General features: G+C 32.9%; 1 protein-coding gene across 5 annotated transcripts in view; it reads left to right on the top strand.

Annotated features, from left to right (window-relative positions):
* Positions 1-19,710, top strand: part of Epha5 (EPH receptor A5) — a 293,039-nt gene extending 273,329 nt beyond the window's left edge. For all 5 annotated transcript variants that reach the window (XM_042678116.1, XM_042678115.1, XM_042678119.1 and 2 more), the window contains 4 exons: positions 2,602-2,751; positions 8,424-8,617; positions 12,883-13,038; positions 19,605-19,710. In XM_042678116.1, coding sequence (XP_042534050.1) covers positions 2,602-2,751; positions 8,424-8,617; positions 12,883-13,038; positions 19,605-19,710 — 606 coding nt within the window. The remainder of the gene's footprint in view (positions 1-2,601; positions 2,752-8,423; positions 8,618-12,882; positions 13,039-19,604) is intronic.
* Positions 19,711-20,325: the final 615 nt, after the last annotated feature.

Genomic DNA, 20,325 nt, shown 5'->3' with positions numbered 1-20,325 from the left:
TATTATACTGTATTTCCTCACTTTGACCTTCTTAAGTTAAAGAGTATTTAACTCTAAATCTTCCCAACATCTTCAATTTGGATATTCTTACTATCTTGACTCATTATGAAGAATTTATTAGATAGCCTTTTTCTTTTCAAATTGGATCCCTTTTGTTCTAACACAGAATCCTCTTGTTAACTTTCATCATGAATTAAGATATGTGGTACATTTGTTCTTATTCAACTTTTTAAATACAAAATACATTGACAGTCTAACTATATATATATATATATATATATATGGGGGGGGATCTGGTCGTGGGGCCTGAACTCTGGGCCTGGGCGCTGTCTCTCAGCTCTTCAGCTCAAGGCTAGCACTCTACCACTTGAGCCACAGTGCCACTTGCGGCTTTTTTCTTTTTGTTTATGTGGTACTGAGGAATCGAACCCAGGGCCTCAGGCATACAAGGCAAGCGCTCTACCACTGAGCCACCTTCCTAGCCCCCAATATTTTCTTTACTAGATAATAAATCTTTCCATTTTAGTTTTACATTGCTGTTTTGTGACTCATAGGTATTTAAGAGTTTGTGCAAGAGTGATTTATTTAAAGAAACAAAGCCTATTAAAGGTTAGCCTGTTGTATTAATAAATTGATGGTATATCCCTTCTCTTCTGATCTCAAATTTCACTGTCATTATTTTCATTAAATGAATCTTCAATTAACAATTCTTTTGAGATTTAAGTTGCACTTCATAAACTTGGCCTGACAAAGATTAAAAGTGTGGATAAGTCTATTGACACTGTGATTGATTGATGGATGTCTTAGCTAACTGCAAAATTTAGACTATTTAAAGTCTACTAATTTAAGCTGCCTGTCTACAGAACTATGGGGAGAGACAGAGATCTCAATGCTCTGAAAACTGACTCCTGGGCTGGGAAGGTGGCTCAGTGGTAGAGTACTTGCCTTGCATGCATGAGGCCCTGGGTTTTATTCCTCAGCACCACATGAGCAGAAAAAACTGGAAGTGACACTTTGGCTCAAATGATAGAGTGCTAGCCTTGAGCTGAAGAGCTGAGGAACAGTGCCCAGGCCCAGAGTTCAGGCCCCATGACTGACCAAAACAAAACAAAACAAAACCCAAAACACTGACTCCACTAAAATTGGATGTGGTAGCACTTGGTGTAAAACTTAAGAGATGAATAGGTAAGGGAATTTCAGGTAATATTAATGGCATATGCTGACTAGAGATCCAGAAGAAAAATTTTGAGATAAAGTTTAAGATCATCAATAAAGTGCTATCATTAAGAAGCATCCAAATTTCACATTATGAACTAATCACTGTTCTATCTATATGTGATGAGATCTTGCCTATGAATACTTAACTGGCAAAAATGAGTTCCAGGAAAGTCCTCGGCAAATATTATGATCATACAAAAAAAGAGCAAATTCATTTACATTCATCTTCCGCCAAATTATAAACATAATATGAATTGTCATTTCCTCATTTATCTTGACATTTATTATAACAGCAATTTATGACTCATTTTTATAAAGCAAATTAAATCATGCTTTTCCTTAAAAATGGGACTAGCAATGGTAATCAACAAGCAAGCTTGCTCTCTTTCTCTCTAGCTTCTTTATCAATATATATTTTCTTAAGAAGAAATGTTTGAGTATATGAGCATGCCTGAATTTAAATATAAAGATATTTTATATTAGAATATGCAAGTATCTGTTGTGTGACCTAACAGTAAACATACAAAATCAATTTTTCTTCAATGTAAAACAAAAACATAGTTTTTCCAATAATCCAATTTAGTTGACTTAAGCCCATTTCCTAGATTAAACATTCTAATCTTTCAAAAACAAAAATAAAAAGAAGGGAAATTAAGAGGAGAAAATCAAATTTAAAGGAAAGAAAACAAAGCTTGGATTGTGGCTTAGTGGTAGAGTGTTTGCCTCGCATGAATGAAGCCCTGGGTTCGATTCCTCAGTACCACATAAACAGAAAATACCTGAAGTGGTGCTGTGGCTCAAGTGGTAGAGTGCTATTTTGGAACAAAAGAAGCTCAGGGATAATACCCAGACCCTGAGTTCAAGCCCCAATATTGGCAAAAAAAAAAAAAACAAGTTGAGGTTCAGGATACATTTAAGTTTTAACATACCTAATTTTTTCCTCTTGTCTTGTTAACTATTATACCTTTCAGAGTTACATTTAGCAATCTAGAATTCCTATTCATAACTTCAGTATTTCAAAAATGCATGGAATTTGAGTCCTTTAATTCTCTGTTAGAAAACCCTGAGAGTGTACCTTATTGATTTGCTTGACTGCCTGCTTTTTCCTACTTAGAGCTGCCATCCTGAGGACTGTAATTGAGATGTGGTCCTGTATGTGTTCCAAGAGTCAAAGAGAATTTCAAGTAGAAACCTTCCAGACAGCCAATTAGCAGTTAGTCTACAAGTGCTTATGGGCTGGGAGATGTGTAAAGAGACTTCATGCTGTCAAACAGATTCACTTAAAAATGCTACATCTCTTTCCAGATCTTACTGTGAGACAGCAGAATCCCCAGGTACCCTTGAAATATGTGAGCATTTTAATTTTTTAAAATTATTTTTTAGGGAGGCAAAATCCCAATCAGATGGACTGCCCCTGAAGCAATAGCTTTCCGCAAGTTCACCTCTGCCAGTGATGTCTGGAGCTACGGAATTGTAATGTGGGAAGTTGTGTCTTATGGAGAGAGACCCTACTGGGAAATGACCAATCAAGATGTGAGTTTGGAACTACACTTTTTTCAAGTTGAGAATAAAATATTTTGTTCCCTGAATTCAGACCATTTACTGCACTATTTTGTATCTGAAATGACAGTTTTTTGAAAAACATGAAATATTTTGCTCACTCTCTGTTTTGCTATTGTTGAATAAAGACTTTATATTACTTCAAGTAAAAAATTACTTGGAGTAATAGAATATAAGTCACAATTACATCAAAACTCATTTCCTTGCCAAAGAGTTTTAAGTGGATTGTAGTGATGCTTCACTCAGTCTATGTCAGGATCATTCTTTAAAATGAAAAAAGAGGTATAAAATAATCAATACTGACGGAGCACATTTTTCTAATTTTCATTTGATGAAGGCAGATAATATCCCATCACAAAAGGATGAATGATTTCATGGTGAATGTTCTTAGAAGATTAAAAGAAATAGTTTATGTTTCTTCAAATTACAAGATGTAGGATATGTTATATTATGTATTTAATTTTGGTGGGGGAAACACAGAGGTTTATGCTGCAGTAAAAAATAAAAACCAAAACAAAAATGAATTCATGGTTTCAGATATTACAGTTGTAATATTAAAGGAACAATGAAATAATTCCATTTTCAAATTAATAGTTTATGATTTGAGGCCCAACATATTACTCTTATCATAGTTCAATACATTATTTTCTAGTTGGGGTTGCATCAAAACTTGATTTTGTTTTCTTAAAATAACAATGGTAAAAGCAGAAGAATGTGTTAATTTCCTACTGTGTTCTAACACTGGCTCAGATATATAACACATTGATACTATGAACTGGTAGTTCATTTACTTCTTTATAAAACCTGTATATTGAACATTATAAATTTGATATGATACTTATTAGAAACATTTAATTTTCTCCAATGGTTACTTTCATTTATGTTCTATAGTACATTGCTCTTCTATGCCTGCCCTCAGGGATTGCTATATACTATTTCTCTCCAGCTGAATTTTGATAAAACAACCGATCAACTTAAATTAAGGTACATTGCACATGAATTTTAAAGTGCTTTCCCCAACTGGAAAGCCAGCCTGAAACAAATTAGATATCTTAGGCATGAATAACCACATTTTTGTTCTTTTGGCTCTGCCAAAATCTGTTTCTACATTCATCTTTTGAGAAAGATACACAGACATGTTTCATGTTTTCTAGTGAGGCTTGTATCTGGATTCTTCCAAAGAACCTAGATAGAGGCTTCTTATAAGATCAGGATGGATTATGTGGTTCAATCAAAATCCTAGAACTCCTTTCACTTGCTGCCTGCTTGTCAACTTACTGAACCATGCATGAGTCTGCTTTATTAAGAGAAGTACATTCTTGTTGGATGCTATATTGCTGCAACAGGCTCTTCCACCATGTGATTTCTTCAGTCTTCCTGGGATAGGGATGAAACCAGGGCCACTGACCAGCTTTTCTTTCAATAATATCATAGCACTCTTCTCTGCTAACATCAATGTGGGTTCATGGATTTTTTTCCTCCCAGCAAATACACAGCAGGACAATGAATCTCTGTGTATTTTAGTCTTTCCTCACTCCCCCAAATTGCTACCATTGATTTTATTTGGGCCAAGCTCTCTTGCCTTAGGAAGAATTGTGTCATGTGTTGGCTTATATCAAGGAAATCTCATTTGCCAAGAGGCTGAAGTACAAGTACAGTACACCTTAGCTGGCAACATGCCTTCTAAAATCCCAACCATCAGCTACATACTATCAAAGTTCTGGGTTGACAACTCTTCTTACATCCGTGGGTACTATAGTTATGGATAAAAAGATAAGAACAGGAAAATAAGAGGATATGAGGTGATCCTCTAATCCTTCGTTTCTCCCTGTTTCAATCAATAGTTTTCAGATTCAATCAGTATCTTGAGAATAATTCTCAGTTTTTCTATCCCGTTACTGTTTTCTGATTTCATCTATTTGATACTTAGTAGCTTTATCCAGCACATTGTAGTGTAACTCAATGTGACTGCTGTGAGTCCTTTCTTTGTTATTTTTATTAGTCCTTACTCTTTAATTTTTCCTTATTTCAATCTTTCCATTCTACATATTATTTTGAGTAATTTAGAAAACAGAAAGAAATTACAATATAATAATATTTTAAGAAATTATAAGTATAAAAGGTAACATTTCAGTTTTACCTTGTTTCATGTGAAGTTTACAGAAAATGATTCAATAAGCACAAATCTTTGTAAAAAGATTCTTGTTCATACAATGTCAGTATGTGTTTTTTTTCCCTAGTGTATTTGAAATTATCAGTAGCATTTAATTTCTAAATACAGCATTGTATGTTACATGCTCCAGTTTCTGTCTGGATTTTTATCCAAAGAAACATGACAAAATGACTGTATTGAAGATCATAATCACTAACCATATTCATAGGAAAAAAGTTTGCAAAAGGCAAAGTTAAGTACTGACTTGAGAATTTCAATTGATACACTCCATATTGTCTCCATTCTAGACACTACCTAATACTAAACAGGCTTTGGTGCCTGCTCATTTTCTAGTCATTCAGAATAACTAAATTTCACAGAGGAGACTGCCCTCCATGTCAGGACAGTATGTGGCAGTAGATTTTTTTTTTAATAAAGTTTTCTGCTGCCATCACAGTGGAAATCGGTAACAATAACAAATGAAAGTAAACCAGAACTATTAAGATGATCTTAGTTAAATACCAGTTCATGAACCCTGATTCATGAACTGTGGATAAACTACTACAGTTAGTAGAAGCTTGCTTTTTGACAGCAAGTACTTTAAACATCACCATTCTGAACCCAAAATGAAATTTGTCTCATTTTCATATTTATAGTCTGCATCTTTCTCTTAAATTTATTGATGAATGGATGAATATATAGATTTCTAAGCACAGAAGTCTGAAGAATTTTCATCCTCATACACGTAATCTATTTTCAATACCTATTTTTAGAATTATATTTTTTTCATTTATTATATTTAAGAAGCTAAAGAAAGGAGCTGCCATTTAACAAAGCAGTTTATGAATAGAATGTGTCTTGATCAATGTCACCCCATTTAATATTCCTAACCATGCCTCCTCTAGCCACGCCTTGCCTTGCTCTTCTCTTCTTTTATTGAATATTGTAAAGGTGATACACAGAGGAATTACAGTTACATAAGTAAGGTAATGAATACCTTTTCCTTCACAGTTTTTCCCTCCTGACTACCTCTCTGGCCAGTTGTATAGTTCATTTTCTACCTAGTGAGTATCACTACTGCATTTGTTCACCCTTTGTCCCACCATTTCTGTGCTCTCTCCTTACCCTCTTCAAAACAGCTACTCTTACAAACAAGACAAAAAGTACGGAACATTGTAGAATTCATGACTGCATTCTTCCTTTCTTAAGGAAGATTGCTAACATATATTATATATACAAGTAAATATTATCCTATATCAGATGTTATGAATTTTCTCTAAATACATACAATGTACTCTAACCAAACTCAATCAACTTACGTTTTTTTTAGAGGGCCACTTAGTAGTCTTTGCTTTCTATTACCTACTTTTGCTGTCTTGGATCTTATTTATCAAGCTGGACACTTCAACTGATTCCACAGTTTAAGTAATGGAAATCAAATTCTAAAAGACATGGATATACACTATCCTTCTTGTATAGTGATTAATATTCTTTTGGATATATGTTCAATAGTTAGGACTGGCTTGTAAGTAGGCTGATCTTTAGAGTTTTTAGTGATTAAAATACTTGCCAGAGTTTAATGTTTGTTTTCTTAATATATTTTGGTCATTATTAAGAATTCCTTCTTGCCAGGCACTGTGGGTTCATGCCTGTAATCCTAGCCATGCCGAAAACTGAGACTTGAGAACTGGGATCTCAGCCAGTCCACCCACAAAGTCTGTGAGACTCTCATCTATAAGAAAGTAGAAGTGAGTTGAGTTTCAAGTGGTAGAGAGCTAGCCTTGAGCAAAAATGCTCAGGGACCGCATCTTCTATGCCCTTAGTTCCAGTATCAGTATTGAGCACAAAACAAAAATTACAACAACAACAACAAAATTTATTTTAATTCAAGATTTTGTTTTCTTTTACACATTTTTATTAGTCTATTTGTCATTTATCTATGGTCTTGCTATATATTTCCTATGATGCATGAGGGTTTTACACATGAGCTATATTATGGTTGTTGAAATTCTATGATTTGCCTTTAAATTAGTTATGTCACTTTTCAGTTAACTGTATTGTCAGTAGCTGTGGTCATTTGCTTGTAGTTAATTATTCTTCTCACTATGTATTTTCAGAGTCCCTAATTACTTTTGTCTTCTTTTCAACATCTAACTTTTGATTCTTCTTTGGGATCTTTATTGTATATTTTTTTTCCATGGAAATATACAGATACCAACTTCAAGCTATGATCATGTGCTTATAACCCTCATGTGTGTTTTACCATCCCAGATGCCTTCTGTGCTCTGGCTAGATTCCTACAAATTTCCAGGTGGGAGTGTTTTCAATTACTTCAGACTAAAAGATTCTCAAATTATACCTGATAATTTTTCTCCCTTTGAAAATTTTGCTCATTTTCAGTTAACAGAAAAGGCTTTTCAGTGTGATAGGCTTGAAAGTGTTTAATTTCTACTTTCAGCTTAACTCCTAGGTCATAAAAGCCTTTTACACCTACCACTTCATCTTCTTCCCATCTGTCACTGAATTTATGCAAATGTCAGTTCTTTATCAAGGAGAAGCTGAGCTCATTCCAATCTTTGACAATTATCTTTGCCAAGTTCCTTTGTTGATAATTGGTGTTCATTTACCAAAAGAAATAAAAATTTTGTGGAATAATATAATTAAGTTTATTAATTACACAGTCACAAGTAATTCTAGTCATATGATACGCACAATATAATTTTGAGAAGTATGCCTATTATTGTTTTATCAATACTCAAACATTAGAGGGTTAATAAATGAAGGAAGCGACTATTGTTATATTCAGTAGTATGGACAAATATTTTTCAAGTTAGAATTTTTGATGGTAGCTACATTATTACAAATGTTTTTGATAAGAAAACCCATAATTAGACTGGTATTCATATGTGGTTACATTTAAAATCAATGATGTTTGTAAAGTCTGTGCTACTAAGATAGTCATTTCAAATTTCTGACAGAAATCAGCAGATGATCATAAACATTCAGACCTTGACATTATTAAATGAGACATGAGACAGTTATGGTAATTTAGCCTTTGGCTTATCCATCATTTATACCCAAAAGTCTTTTTTGAAGCAAAATTGCTGTTCTATTACTTTTAAAATGTGACTCTGCACATATTTTTTCATTAAAAAGACATTAAGTTTTCAGAGAAATCACTGGGAAAATTTAATCTTTACTTGATTCCAGCATAGAAGAATAAATAAAACATGAACAATGCATTTTATGTCAATTATTTTTACAAATCACCCTTCACCAAGACTTTAGGTAAAAATGATTACCATTTATTTATCAAGTGTGAAGAAATTCTCTTTATACTGTGGTAGTTTATTTCTTTTATTTGTATTTTATAATAAAAACCTAATCATAGATTTACAAAACAGTGATGCTGAAAGCTAGGTGAAGTGAATTCCTCAAGTTCTCATGTATGAAATCTGTGGTGTTGAGAACTGGTTTGCTTTGCTTTCTGCAGGTGATTAAGGCAGTCGAGGAAGGCTACCGTCTGCCAAGCCCCATGGATTGCCCTGCTGCTCTCTATCAATTAATGCTGGATTGCTGGCAGAAAGAACGGAATAGCAGGCCCAAGTTTGATGATATAGTTAACATGTTGGACAAGCTGATCCGCAACCCAAGTAGTTTGAAGACGCTGGTCAATGCATCAAGCAGGTACAAGGCCAGAACTGAGCTCGTGTTCTGAATGTGCTTATTATCATTTGATGACTTTAATATTTCATCAATGAAATCATTCTTTTATATTTCTTGGTCAGTGAATATCTATGGAACTAATTTACTTAAGCTTATATCATAGATACTTTCTCCTGACCTAATAGTCTAAAGTGACACTATCAGAAACATACGAACTCTAGCCACATTTAGGTAGCATTAAAAGTACTTCTCAAATGTTACATTTTCATGCATTTTGGAAGGTACATGCAGATGAAGGGAAAAAAATGAGGTCATAGAGAAATGAAATAAAACAATGACACAGTTGAAACTAAGTATGTCTAACAATAAACACATTTTAATAATTCCTTAAAAATAAATTTAAGTGTCTGTCATTTAAATATGACAACATTTTATGCTTCATATTGAAAACGTATTTGCTCTTATCCAGTTGTACAGTTGATATTTGGTTACTCATGTAGGGCACAGTTAAAATAATACTTTAAATGATAAATGAGTTATCGTGAAGAAAGTTTATATACAAAAATAATTGTATTTTTTATAAGTTTTTGAATAACATTGTAAACATTTTAAAATAATGTTGCAGACTTACAAAATACTCTACCTGGAAGTGGTGCTGTGGCTCAAGCGATAGAGTCCTGGCCTTGAGCTGAAGAGCTGAGGGACAGCACCCAAACCCAGAGTTCAAGCCCCACAACCCACACACACACACAAAAAATGCCCTACCTTTCCCTAAAATTTGCCAGGTTCTTATTTTCACTAAATTTGAAGACTTGCTTATTTTTACAAGAAAGATTATTATGTTAGCAACTGAATTGGCTATTAGCATGAATTAAATGAAAACAGACTGTTTATGAAGTTACAGAAGTTTTATGTTTTTGACATAACATTTGTTTACAAGGAAAAAAGTCATTTTAAATGCAAGTGAGAAATAAATCTTCAAGTTCTGTTTAGGCATCATTAACTTTCTGTGGTAGCAACTGGAGAGTGTATCTTCTTAACATTCTTCCCAAGCTGTTCCCTAAATATCTGTTTTAAAATTGTTCATTGACATTTAAATTATTAAGCTGATTTCTCAGCTATTATTTAAATTATGTTAGAGTATCATGAATAAAAAGAATGAAAAGAAATCATGAAATAAAATATTGTTCTAATTTATATTGGTTCACTTGATCATCAACAATGTAGCTTGAAAACAAGTTAAAATTTTCTAAATAATGTTCTTGTTTTCTTGAGTGGAATGTAAGATTCCATGTAGCAGCAGGTTTAATTTAATCAGATTTAGCTTTCAGAGCCACATTCCCACTACTTTTCTTTATAGTCATCTGAAAACTCCAGGTCTAGAAAGTATTAATTCCTGGGTTCTCATCTCTCTCATTCTTTCTATCCTCATCTATGTCACAAGCTTTGATGACTGCTCTTAAGTATTTCTCAGTTCCCCCAAATTTTCTCCTTTGATGATTTTCAACTCTACCCTACCTTGGGTTTTCTTTCCTGTGGTCATATTCTGCCAACTATGATACTGTCAAAACCTGCAAAATCTCCATAATTTAACCTATAAAATTCAGTTCTCATTCTGCTTTCTTCTATAGTTCTAACTCTGACAAGTCTTAGACCCTACCATAAATCACTAAAACAGTCAGTATACAATTGTTCAACTTCAACTGTGTCATGTTGTGGGCTAAGAGTTAAGCATGCAATGTGTAAGAACTAAGCCTAGCAACTTCCTTTGATGGACCCATTATACTGTTCTGTGAGAGAGAAATTGAACATAAAAACATTCCAATAAAACCTCCAAAACCATGTGTTTAGTTTTGCAGTAAGGAATGAAAATAAAAGCAAGAGGCTATTGTTACTTCAATGGTGAAGCATGGTGTCTTGAATAAGGTAGTCAAAAGGTGCAACTTGGAATTATATGAGTAATATACTCAATATGTGCCATTAGAGATTGTGAGAAAAATAAGAATGCAGAAGAAGTGGACAATTTTCGCATATACTGTTATTGGAAGTACTTCAATAGGAGAGGCAGGTGAAGAAGATCACATGTGATTCGCAATGATATTGAACGTGTTCAGAGAGATGGCCTGTCTATGAGAAATACAAAGCTAATACATAAAACCTACTCTAAGTAAAAAAAGACTGAGAAAATAAACGTTATTAAAACATGAAAGTCTAAACTAGCCCACGGACTGAATGTAGTTAAAATTTGAGATTAGAAGATATAGGACCATCCCTTATGACCCAGCAATCCCACTTTGGGGCATTTACCCAAACGATCACAATCAAGGCCATACTAAGGCTACCAGCATGACTATGCTTACTGCAGCGTTATTTACCATAGCTAAGATATGGAACCAACCCAGATGGCCCTTGAGTGGATCAAGAAAATGTGATATATATATATATATATATATATATATATATATATATATGAATTTTATGCCTCCATCAGAAAGAATAACATTGCCCCATTTGTTAGGAAATGGACAGACTTGGAAAAAATTATATTAAGTGAAGTAAGCCAGGCCCGAAAAACATAGGGCCCATGGTTTCCCTTATTTGCAATAACTAGTACATGTGTAGGACAAGCAGAAAAGGCCAAAAGCTATGTACATATGACCATATAAGATGATGTTAAGTAAAATAAACCCCAAGATAGGGACACAAATATCTTTTTTTCTTTCTTGCTTTGTTTCTAACATATTTATAATGTACCATGTGATGTTTTTGTTTCTTTGTATGTTCCTCCCCCACAGTATAACCCTTGTTTCCACTGTATTTGATGTTGGTGCCCTGCATCTTGTATATACACTGCTCTAATTTGGGGAGGAGAAGTGAAAAAACAAAATGTTTAATAAGGATACAGGTTGACCCATTGTAGCAATTAGATGCACAAAACACTATGTTGAAAACAAATTTTATAACTTAAGAGGGAGGAGGGGTAGTTGTGGAGGTGGGAAGGAAGGGATGGTAGGGTTTCAAGGAGGAGGTGACAATGCGTAATAGGAAAGTACTCATTACCTTGCTCATGTACAGCATTTTTACAATAAAAACATACAAAAAAAGAAGATATAGGACCAAGTCTTGGGTCTTTCTAGATTTTAACTTAGGAAATGAAGTAGGAAAATACACAAAAAAAGAGTAAAAAGAAAGTAGTGATAGACATGCTGTGGTAGCCAAACAAGAGAGAATCACTATTTTCATAAATGTAGAGGTTTAAACAATATGGTTTAAACAAAGAGATACAGTGGTAGTTACAGATGTAGAATTTTAGCAGAATGGAGGTCATTGCTCATCTCAAGCACAGTAGTTTTTTTTTTAAGAATTGGTTTTGAAAAAAGAAAAAAAAAGCACTCAAATAGACTGAAGTGTAAATTGAATGTGAGAAACTTCTGAGAAGATGAATGGAAAGGAGGATGTCTCTGTCCCATGTTTCACAGTTATCACAGCCACTCAAATTATTTTTGATACTCAGATACAAAGGACCTTGATCCTTTTTCCTAATTATTTCTTTAGGATATAGTTTTATAACACAACATCTCATAATTTTTATTTACCAAAAGTATGACTTTAACATTCTAAAAAGGATCTCATGGTTTGGTTGATTTTGTTCTGTTTCCACATATATTTGAGGTTACAGTTTGTTTTTTTTACCTTACCAGGTGAATCAGTCAGCACTGGACATAAAAAAAATAAACAAAAGATAAGTAGTTTCTAGATTTCCTTGGAAATTAACTTAACGCTAGGTTCCTCTGTTAAATTGTAAAAGTATTACTTTGTACCAATTACCCTCCACGTGCATATGTAGTATTTTATAAACCAAAAAATAGTAGGATATATATGCATAAATCACTACAAAACTATATACACAATTTTAAAATGAGTAATTACAGTTTGAGAGCAACATGGAGCAGAAAACAGAAGTCTTCCAAATGCCACCTCTCTCTAAGAACATGCCACCTTTCTAAAATGATTATCAACATCCACTGCCATAATGGCATACCTGATACAACTGGTAACTATACACGAATATATTACTATCACTGCAGATTCATATTTACACCATGATCCATTACTGGTGGTGTATGTTATATTGGTTTGGAAATGCATACAGATACATAAGAATAGTGTCATACAGATTCATTCCATTTCTCTAAAATCCCTAAGATAGGAATGCCCTTTACAATCTATCCTTTGAGACTACCCATACATTGTGACTTATAATATCTATGTTTTCTATGTTTTAGAGTATCTAATTTGTTGGCAGAGCATGGTTCTCTAGGCTCTGGAGCCTACAGGTCAGTAGGTGAATGGCTAGAAGCAATCAAGATGGGCCGGTACACAGAGATTTTCATGGAAAATGGATACAGTTCAATGGACGCTGTGGCTCAGGTGACCTTGGAGTGAGTAATTTTTCTGATAATTTTTACATGATTGCTGGGGTGAGGAAAATTGTTCAGAAGCCAGTCTGGATGAGATCAAGGGAAATCAGTTAACCTTTGTCCATGTGTGGCAGCTTTCAAAGAAGCCTCATCTTTTTAGCCTGTATTGTTAACAACTGCATGGTTAAATGCTTCTTGTGGCCAGTATCTTTGCTTCTTTGCTCAAAACAAATAGCATTTAATATGTGAATAATTGGAATAACAGCTTCTTAGCAAAATACTGGCATTTTGTGTTGTGGAAAAAAAAAACAGATGTTTTCCTGATAAGTTTTTATACTGGTACCTATGTTATATGAATGTAAATACAAAATGAAACAAATTGTAAGCACAATTGGTGTGGTCAGTCCTACATAACAACAAAATATATTCCTAAATTCAGCACAAAACATATACCTAAATTTCAGATTTCTATGGCAAATAATCCAGGTTATAAACAGCTCGAGTAAAATTTCCCAGGCAGGAATCTTATTTGATGCCCAAGTGGTACATTTTATATTCTTATGATCTAAGAATATATTAGATCCTGCCTCAGATCTGTTATTTGGTACAATCTCAGTGGAACCAATTGTGCCCTTTTTCTGTTTGCACGCTTAAAATTCAACAAATCTAGTCAAATAAAAGATCACTAGAGTGAAATATTAAATAATTTAAGGTTGTAAGTTGTTTGTACTTTATTATATACTCTGTGTGTGTAATTATTTTAGCCTAATTGTTATATGTGAAAATTACCTGTCATATGATGGTTCCAATCTTGATTACATCCACATTTATAATGTTTTAACCTGTGAATAATGTCATGAGAATTTACTTCATATGACCTGGAAATTCAAAGGTTAAAATATTGCTGTGAGGATTAGAAAAACTTAGAGTATTCTAAATCACTAACCCACAGACTTTAGTTTGTCATCACTCCATGAGCTAAGAACACTGAAAACTTAGTTCTCTAGCCATCTCTATTGTTCTGTCATTCTTTGAGTCATTGAATTCACTGCTCTCCTCAGAAAAGGTAACAGGGTACCATCATTTGTCACTAGTTAATTCATAAACTAAACTCAGCACTTTCTTCCATCCTGTGGATAACTTCATAATCCTAAAATCAAAACCACTCAGCTTGCTTTCCTAGTTTACTAATACCATTCTTGTTCTCACGTCACTTTCTGACATACATATATACTTTGACCGTCACTTCTTCGGACATTCAAGGAACTCATTTGTGCTATATTTAAAATAGTATACTGAAAATTTTGCTGATAATTTTAAACTATTTTTACATGATTGCTATTTAATTTTTTCAGTAAATAATGGTCATTTTAATTTATTGAAGTCATTTGTCATTTTATATTAAAATGATACTGTAGGTATTTCTTCTACCCAATGTCAGATTACTTGTAAATATATAATAAAAATATTTGCATTAAACAATGTCTCTTATTTTATTAAGGTGGCACATGCTCATATATATCTATATATGCATATAGATTAGATATATATGTATATGTATATATATATATATAAATATATATATATATATATAGGTTTCTAACACATTTTTCTTCTCCCCTTCACAGATAATTATAAAGATAAGAAATGTTTTGGCTTAGTTCATTATTCCAGGGCCCCAAATACTTTGTGTGCTAGTTATTTTTATATTATGTTTCACTTTTACTTGTCAACTCGCCTATATATTTCTACATGCTCAAATTCTTTTCATTGTGTGTTTTCTTTTCTCAAGTCTTCATAACCTTTTGTATCTTCTTTCAATGGTCTTCTTATTCAGTTTATTGCCTCTTAGATGGCTTCCTTCAGATATTTTATCTTTTAACATATTTACTCTGAAAATTTAGAACATATTCCTTCAACAGCTGTTTGCCTTTGTATGTCAGTCGCTTCCAATTCTTTACTAGGATTTAAGCCAGTCAACCTAATTTTACCAAAGCTGATTTCATGAATAGTCCTGTACTATTAATATACCTCTCATTTATTCTTTTCTCTTAATTGCTGAAAACGTATTATCCAAATACTGTGTCAACACACACAACTAGGGCAATTAGTTAATTATATATCAATATTAAAAATATATGCCTTCTGTATGTTTTTTTTCTCTCAACTGGGTACTACTTAGGATTTATAATAAAAGAAAATTTGGGTATCTGGCAAAAAGAAAAAAAAGATAAGTTGTCAAAACACACTGTGATAACAAATTTTTCTACAATCCTAACCCAATATCAAAGTATTAATTTTATTGATCCCCTGTAGTATTATAATAAAAATACATTATTCCTAGAACTATTGTCATAAAATCAGAGGAACTGAATGATTCAAATATTGTAAATGTTTAGAAAAAATGTTACATTCAAAGCTGATAAATAAATGCTGAAATTGCATATATAAGAAAATTTTGTTGTAATTTGTGACATCAAATTTGGTTTCATAGAGGGTTTAGAAAAATAAGAGTAAGAAGCATATTTTTGAGAACCACATACTTTGGTTTCAAATTTCATTCTTTAAGATTTAATGGTATGTGTTTATATATTGTTTACCAACACATGCATGAATGAATAAATTTAGTAAAGACTTGGAGTTCTTAATCTTAAAGCATGTTTGGTCAAAGTATATTTTCACTTCAGATGATTCTGCTATCCCGTGTATAGTTTTTGATATTTGAACAACTATTATGTCAGAAATGACAAGAAACTACAATTATGTATGTTTAAATTACTATGGACTATAGGGACTATAAATTTATTCAAAAATCTGCACTTAAGAACAGAATCACAAGCCAGGCACCAATGGTTCATTCCTGTAATTCTAGCCACTCAGGAGGCTGAGACCTAAGGATCACCCTCCAAATCCAGCCTGGACAGAATAGTCTGTGAGACTCTTATCTCTACCAGAGAACCAGAAGTAGTGCTGTGGCTCAAAGTAGGATGTTAGCCTTGAACAAAAAGAGCTCAGTGACAGTGTCCAGGCCCTGAATTCAATTCCTATGACTGACCAAAAAAAAAAAAAGAACAACAAAATCACAGCTGCTTTTTAGACTTCTAGTCAAACCAGTATTGCCAACTTCTGTTTATTCAGAAAAATAAACAAAATTCAATGTATTTAAATATACCAATTTGTATAGGCTACAGGGTTTCCTATACCCATGAGTTGAGTTTTAAAATATTAAAATAAACAATTTTCTAAATTTAAAACCAAAATTTACACAGAAGATTCAAATGCATTTATTAACTTAAGAAAGTCATTATGCAGGGCTGGGAAGGTGGCTCAGTGGTAGAGCGCTTGCCTTGCATGCCTGAGGCCCTGGGTTCGATTCCTCAGCACCACATAAGCAAAAAGAAAAAAAAGCCAGAAATGGCGCTGTGACTCAGTGGTAGAGCGCTAGCCTTGATCTAAAGAGCTGAGGGACAGCACCCAGGCCCAGAGTTCAGGCCCCATGACCGGACCCTAAAAAAAAAAAAGTCATTATGCATAATTCAGCAAATAATGCATAATCTTCTCTGTTTTATACTTATGCTAAAACTGTAGCTCTTAGTAGGCCATATTTAATAAAAGCCATACTAAGGTTATGCATCCTCTTGACAAATATAAACGTGTTTATATATAAATAGATGATAGACCACTATTATGTAGGTTTTGAAATGATTATTGAGATTCGTGGAAATAAATTGAAAAGTGACACATACCTGAAGTGTTCAACTATGATGAAAGCAAAACCCACAGATCATTAAATACATAGTAATCTGACTTCTTCTATCCCACCAATGTTGATGGGGAATCTTTCAGTTATGTAAAGCAGAGGGGAGAAGATTGAGCTAGAGAATTCATCCACATATGTTTCTCTTTTATCCTGAATAAAGTTGACTCCTACCTCAGCTACACACCTCTAATTATTTCTTACATTTTATTTTACCAGTTTGAAATCTTAATATGCCTGAGCAGTATGTTACACTGATTAGAATTATTGAAAGAATCCTCAAATATAGTGCTAACAATGGCATTTTGTTCTATTTACAGCTTTTCTAAAACTAATTGTGTATGATCATTTTATGAGATCTATTTTGTGTGTGTACAATAGTATTTTCATCATGCTGAGATTTATAAGCTTACGCTTGAGCAGTGTTTGCAATCATTAGGATTGACCTTGACCATTGTTTAAGATTGCAAACAATCAAGATAATACTGGTATAATATTTTAAAAGAAAAATGCTTACAATTATCTAGATATGTCTTACATAGGAAAAAATGAAATGAGAAAAATAGTACATGATATGAGTAGATTAACAAAAAATTTTAAGAAAATTAAAGTATTCTATACTTAATGGTGAGAGGGAGGCTATGTTTCATAAAAGATATAATTTGAAATGGTTTCTTTTACAAAACATTATAGGAGCCCCCTCACCCTCAAGTGCAGAATACTTTAATTTTCTTATAGTTTTACTGTTATTTTGTTAATCTACTCTTATCATGGATGCAGTAGATAGTGAAGTAGAAACACATGAAAACAACAAAAAGTATGCGGCAGAACTATCTAAAAACAAATAATGCATTTATGATTACTACAATGAACATTTAACCTTTGCTATGGACATATTTCTAATTCCATTTTGATTCTTATAGGCAGTGTCCCTAGAAAATTATCAAGAGTTTTTAAAACTACTTTACTTTTAAGAACAATCTAATCTTTATAACTAGCTTTATCCTGAGTCTTCTAGTGAAAATCACATTGTGTAGAAGCATATACATACTGCATGTATTATAGGAATGCTGATGATTATTGTTGAATAAATGCAGCTGTAACTCTGCAGGCAATAGGTACATACATGAGACTATTACTATAGATGCAATCACCATAGTCTTCATCAGGAAGTATGTGCTCAGTTCCCATCATTGGAGAACTTCTTTTAGAATTTTAGGTATTGAATGTTGTATTTTCCAAATTTGTATTTCATGAAGAAAAACATTGTTATAGTTATCTGAAAGTGGTTTTGTTTTTCCTAATATCAAGTCTAAGTATAATGAGAAATAAAGAATAGAGTCTTTGTGATTAGTTACCTGGTTTTGTTCCTAACTCTACTACAGCTGGCTTTGTTATTTAGCTAAGAGACTTAAATTCTTCAGCCTTGCATTTTCCAAACCATAAAACGCACTTAAAAAAATGTTTGTGTCTTGGGGTTAAATATTCTGGTAACATGGTATCCATGTTTAGTACTATTGTTCTCAAATGGAGGAGATTTTTACCCAACAATATCTGAAGATATTTTGTCCATCACAATAAGGGACATAAGATGTAGAGTGCTTTGTGGTATCTAATGAGTGGCCACCATAGATGCCACTGGCTACCCTACTGTCTAAGAACAGCCCAACAACATGTATTTATAATGTTGATATGGACCATGGTGAGAAATTCTGATTTTGTTGAAAATAGAAAAGATGAAACTGAAACTTAAAAAAAAATAAATTGTAGTCTGCATTGCCTGTTTCATAGTTGATTTTATGATTATCTAACAATAGTGATTTTATTTCAAAGTGAATTTTTACCTATTCTTCAGTCTTGATGATCATCTCCAATGCCACATCTAACATGATTATTTTTATACTGTGACCTGACCTGCAATCTTATTATAGTAAAATCTGAGTTCATTCACACTCTAAAAAAGAAATTTGTCCTCATCCTAAGCATTTGGGGCTACTTTTAACTCCTAAAGTTCTCATAAGAAATCAAGAAACCATGAAGGGAAGAGGAGACATATAATACAACTTTAGTAAACAATTCTTCCTCATACCTCTTGTTTAAATTCAGCTAAGGCATACTTTAATTTGTATTCTTTTGTGAAGAGATTTCTTTGCGTTTTCTGAAATTGCTTGAGTTCAACTATAATAGTCTCAACGTCACTGTTTCCAATATATTAATTTTATGAAGATCTGAAAAATAACATTAAATACAAAGTTGTTATGCCGTTATTATACATTCAAAGCATAGTAATTTCCTAAACATGTATATAAACATATTATGATCACCCATGTTTCTTATACTTGATACACATTCTTTTCAAACATAACTAAATGAACACTTTATAGGTTTAGCATTCCTAAATATATTATAAATTTGTAGTAAAAAATCACAGCCACTTGTCTTGAGCTCAAAAGATGTTAATTTATACTTTAAACAATTGTAATTTTAAAAAACTCAGCTTGTTTTTAAATATAAGTCAAAGGTGTTGTGGATGAAAGACTTTTGATAGTATGTAGTTTTCACAATGTGTTAAATTCCTATAAATGCTAGGTTTATTTGGTAAAAGAAGAAAATATGGTATTTTGGACCCAAAGTAAAAAAAAAAAGAAAGAAAGAAAAGAAAAGGCTAAATTTTCCTATGTGAGAAGATACAGTGATGACAATTCCCTAAGTTGGGACTGTGCTCATAGATAATTTCTGCCAAAGGTTTTCCCTTTTGTCTGCGTGAGATATTGAGGTGTGCTACAATTTGAATCAATACATGCATCCAATGTGTGCTTTCTTCATGCAGGGATTTGAGACGGCTTGGAGTGACTCTTGTGGGTCACCAGAAGAAGATCATGAACAGCCTTCAAGAAATGAAGTTGCAGCTGGTCAACGGGGTGGCGCCATTGTAACTTCTGCCAATGTCACTTCAAGTGAATGATCTGCACTTTCTAAAGAGCCCTGAGATTTACTTTAACAAAAGGGAAACAGTGATTTCTAAACCTTAGGAGATCATTTGTCTCAGTGACCAGATTTATAATCAGTGTTTTACTAGAGTCTCCACATCTTCCTCTTTGTCTTCATTTTTCATGAAGCAACTATAACTTGCATAGAATAAGAACCTGAACTTAAGAATAAAACAACAAAATCCTTCCACTGCTTCCACAGAATTTTGTACATGAAATATATAAATATATAGCACCTTTATTGACTGAATGATGGCAGCCCCTTTCAAAACTTCCAGGGTTCTACTTGAAAGGAAAAGTTTTGTAGCCTTTTGTGGGCTAAGAAAAGCTGCATTTTACTGAAGTTTACTTCAAGTCTGAATTGTCTACATAAGTGTATTGAAGAGCAATATGATTAGATTATTTCTTAATACATACTTTTTCTTGTAATTTTAAAATGTTACTACATGGTGTTAAGTTATAGAAACTAGTTTACAAACATATTGCTTGGTCACAGAAAGTACAATACAGGGTGTATATTTATTTTTCTGTGTTACAAAATTTAATTTTAGTTGCTCTTCT

This window comes from Dipodomys spectabilis, unplaced genomic scaffold (genome assembly GCF_019054845.1).
Source record: "Dipodomys spectabilis isolate Male_0828 unplaced genomic scaffold, ASM1905484v1 ptg000043l, whole genome shotgun sequence".
NCBI classification, from domain to species: Eukaryota; Metazoa; Chordata; class Mammalia; order Rodentia; family Heteromyidae; genus Dipodomys; species Dipodomys spectabilis.
This window is presented reverse-complemented; position numbering and strand designations above follow the sequence as displayed.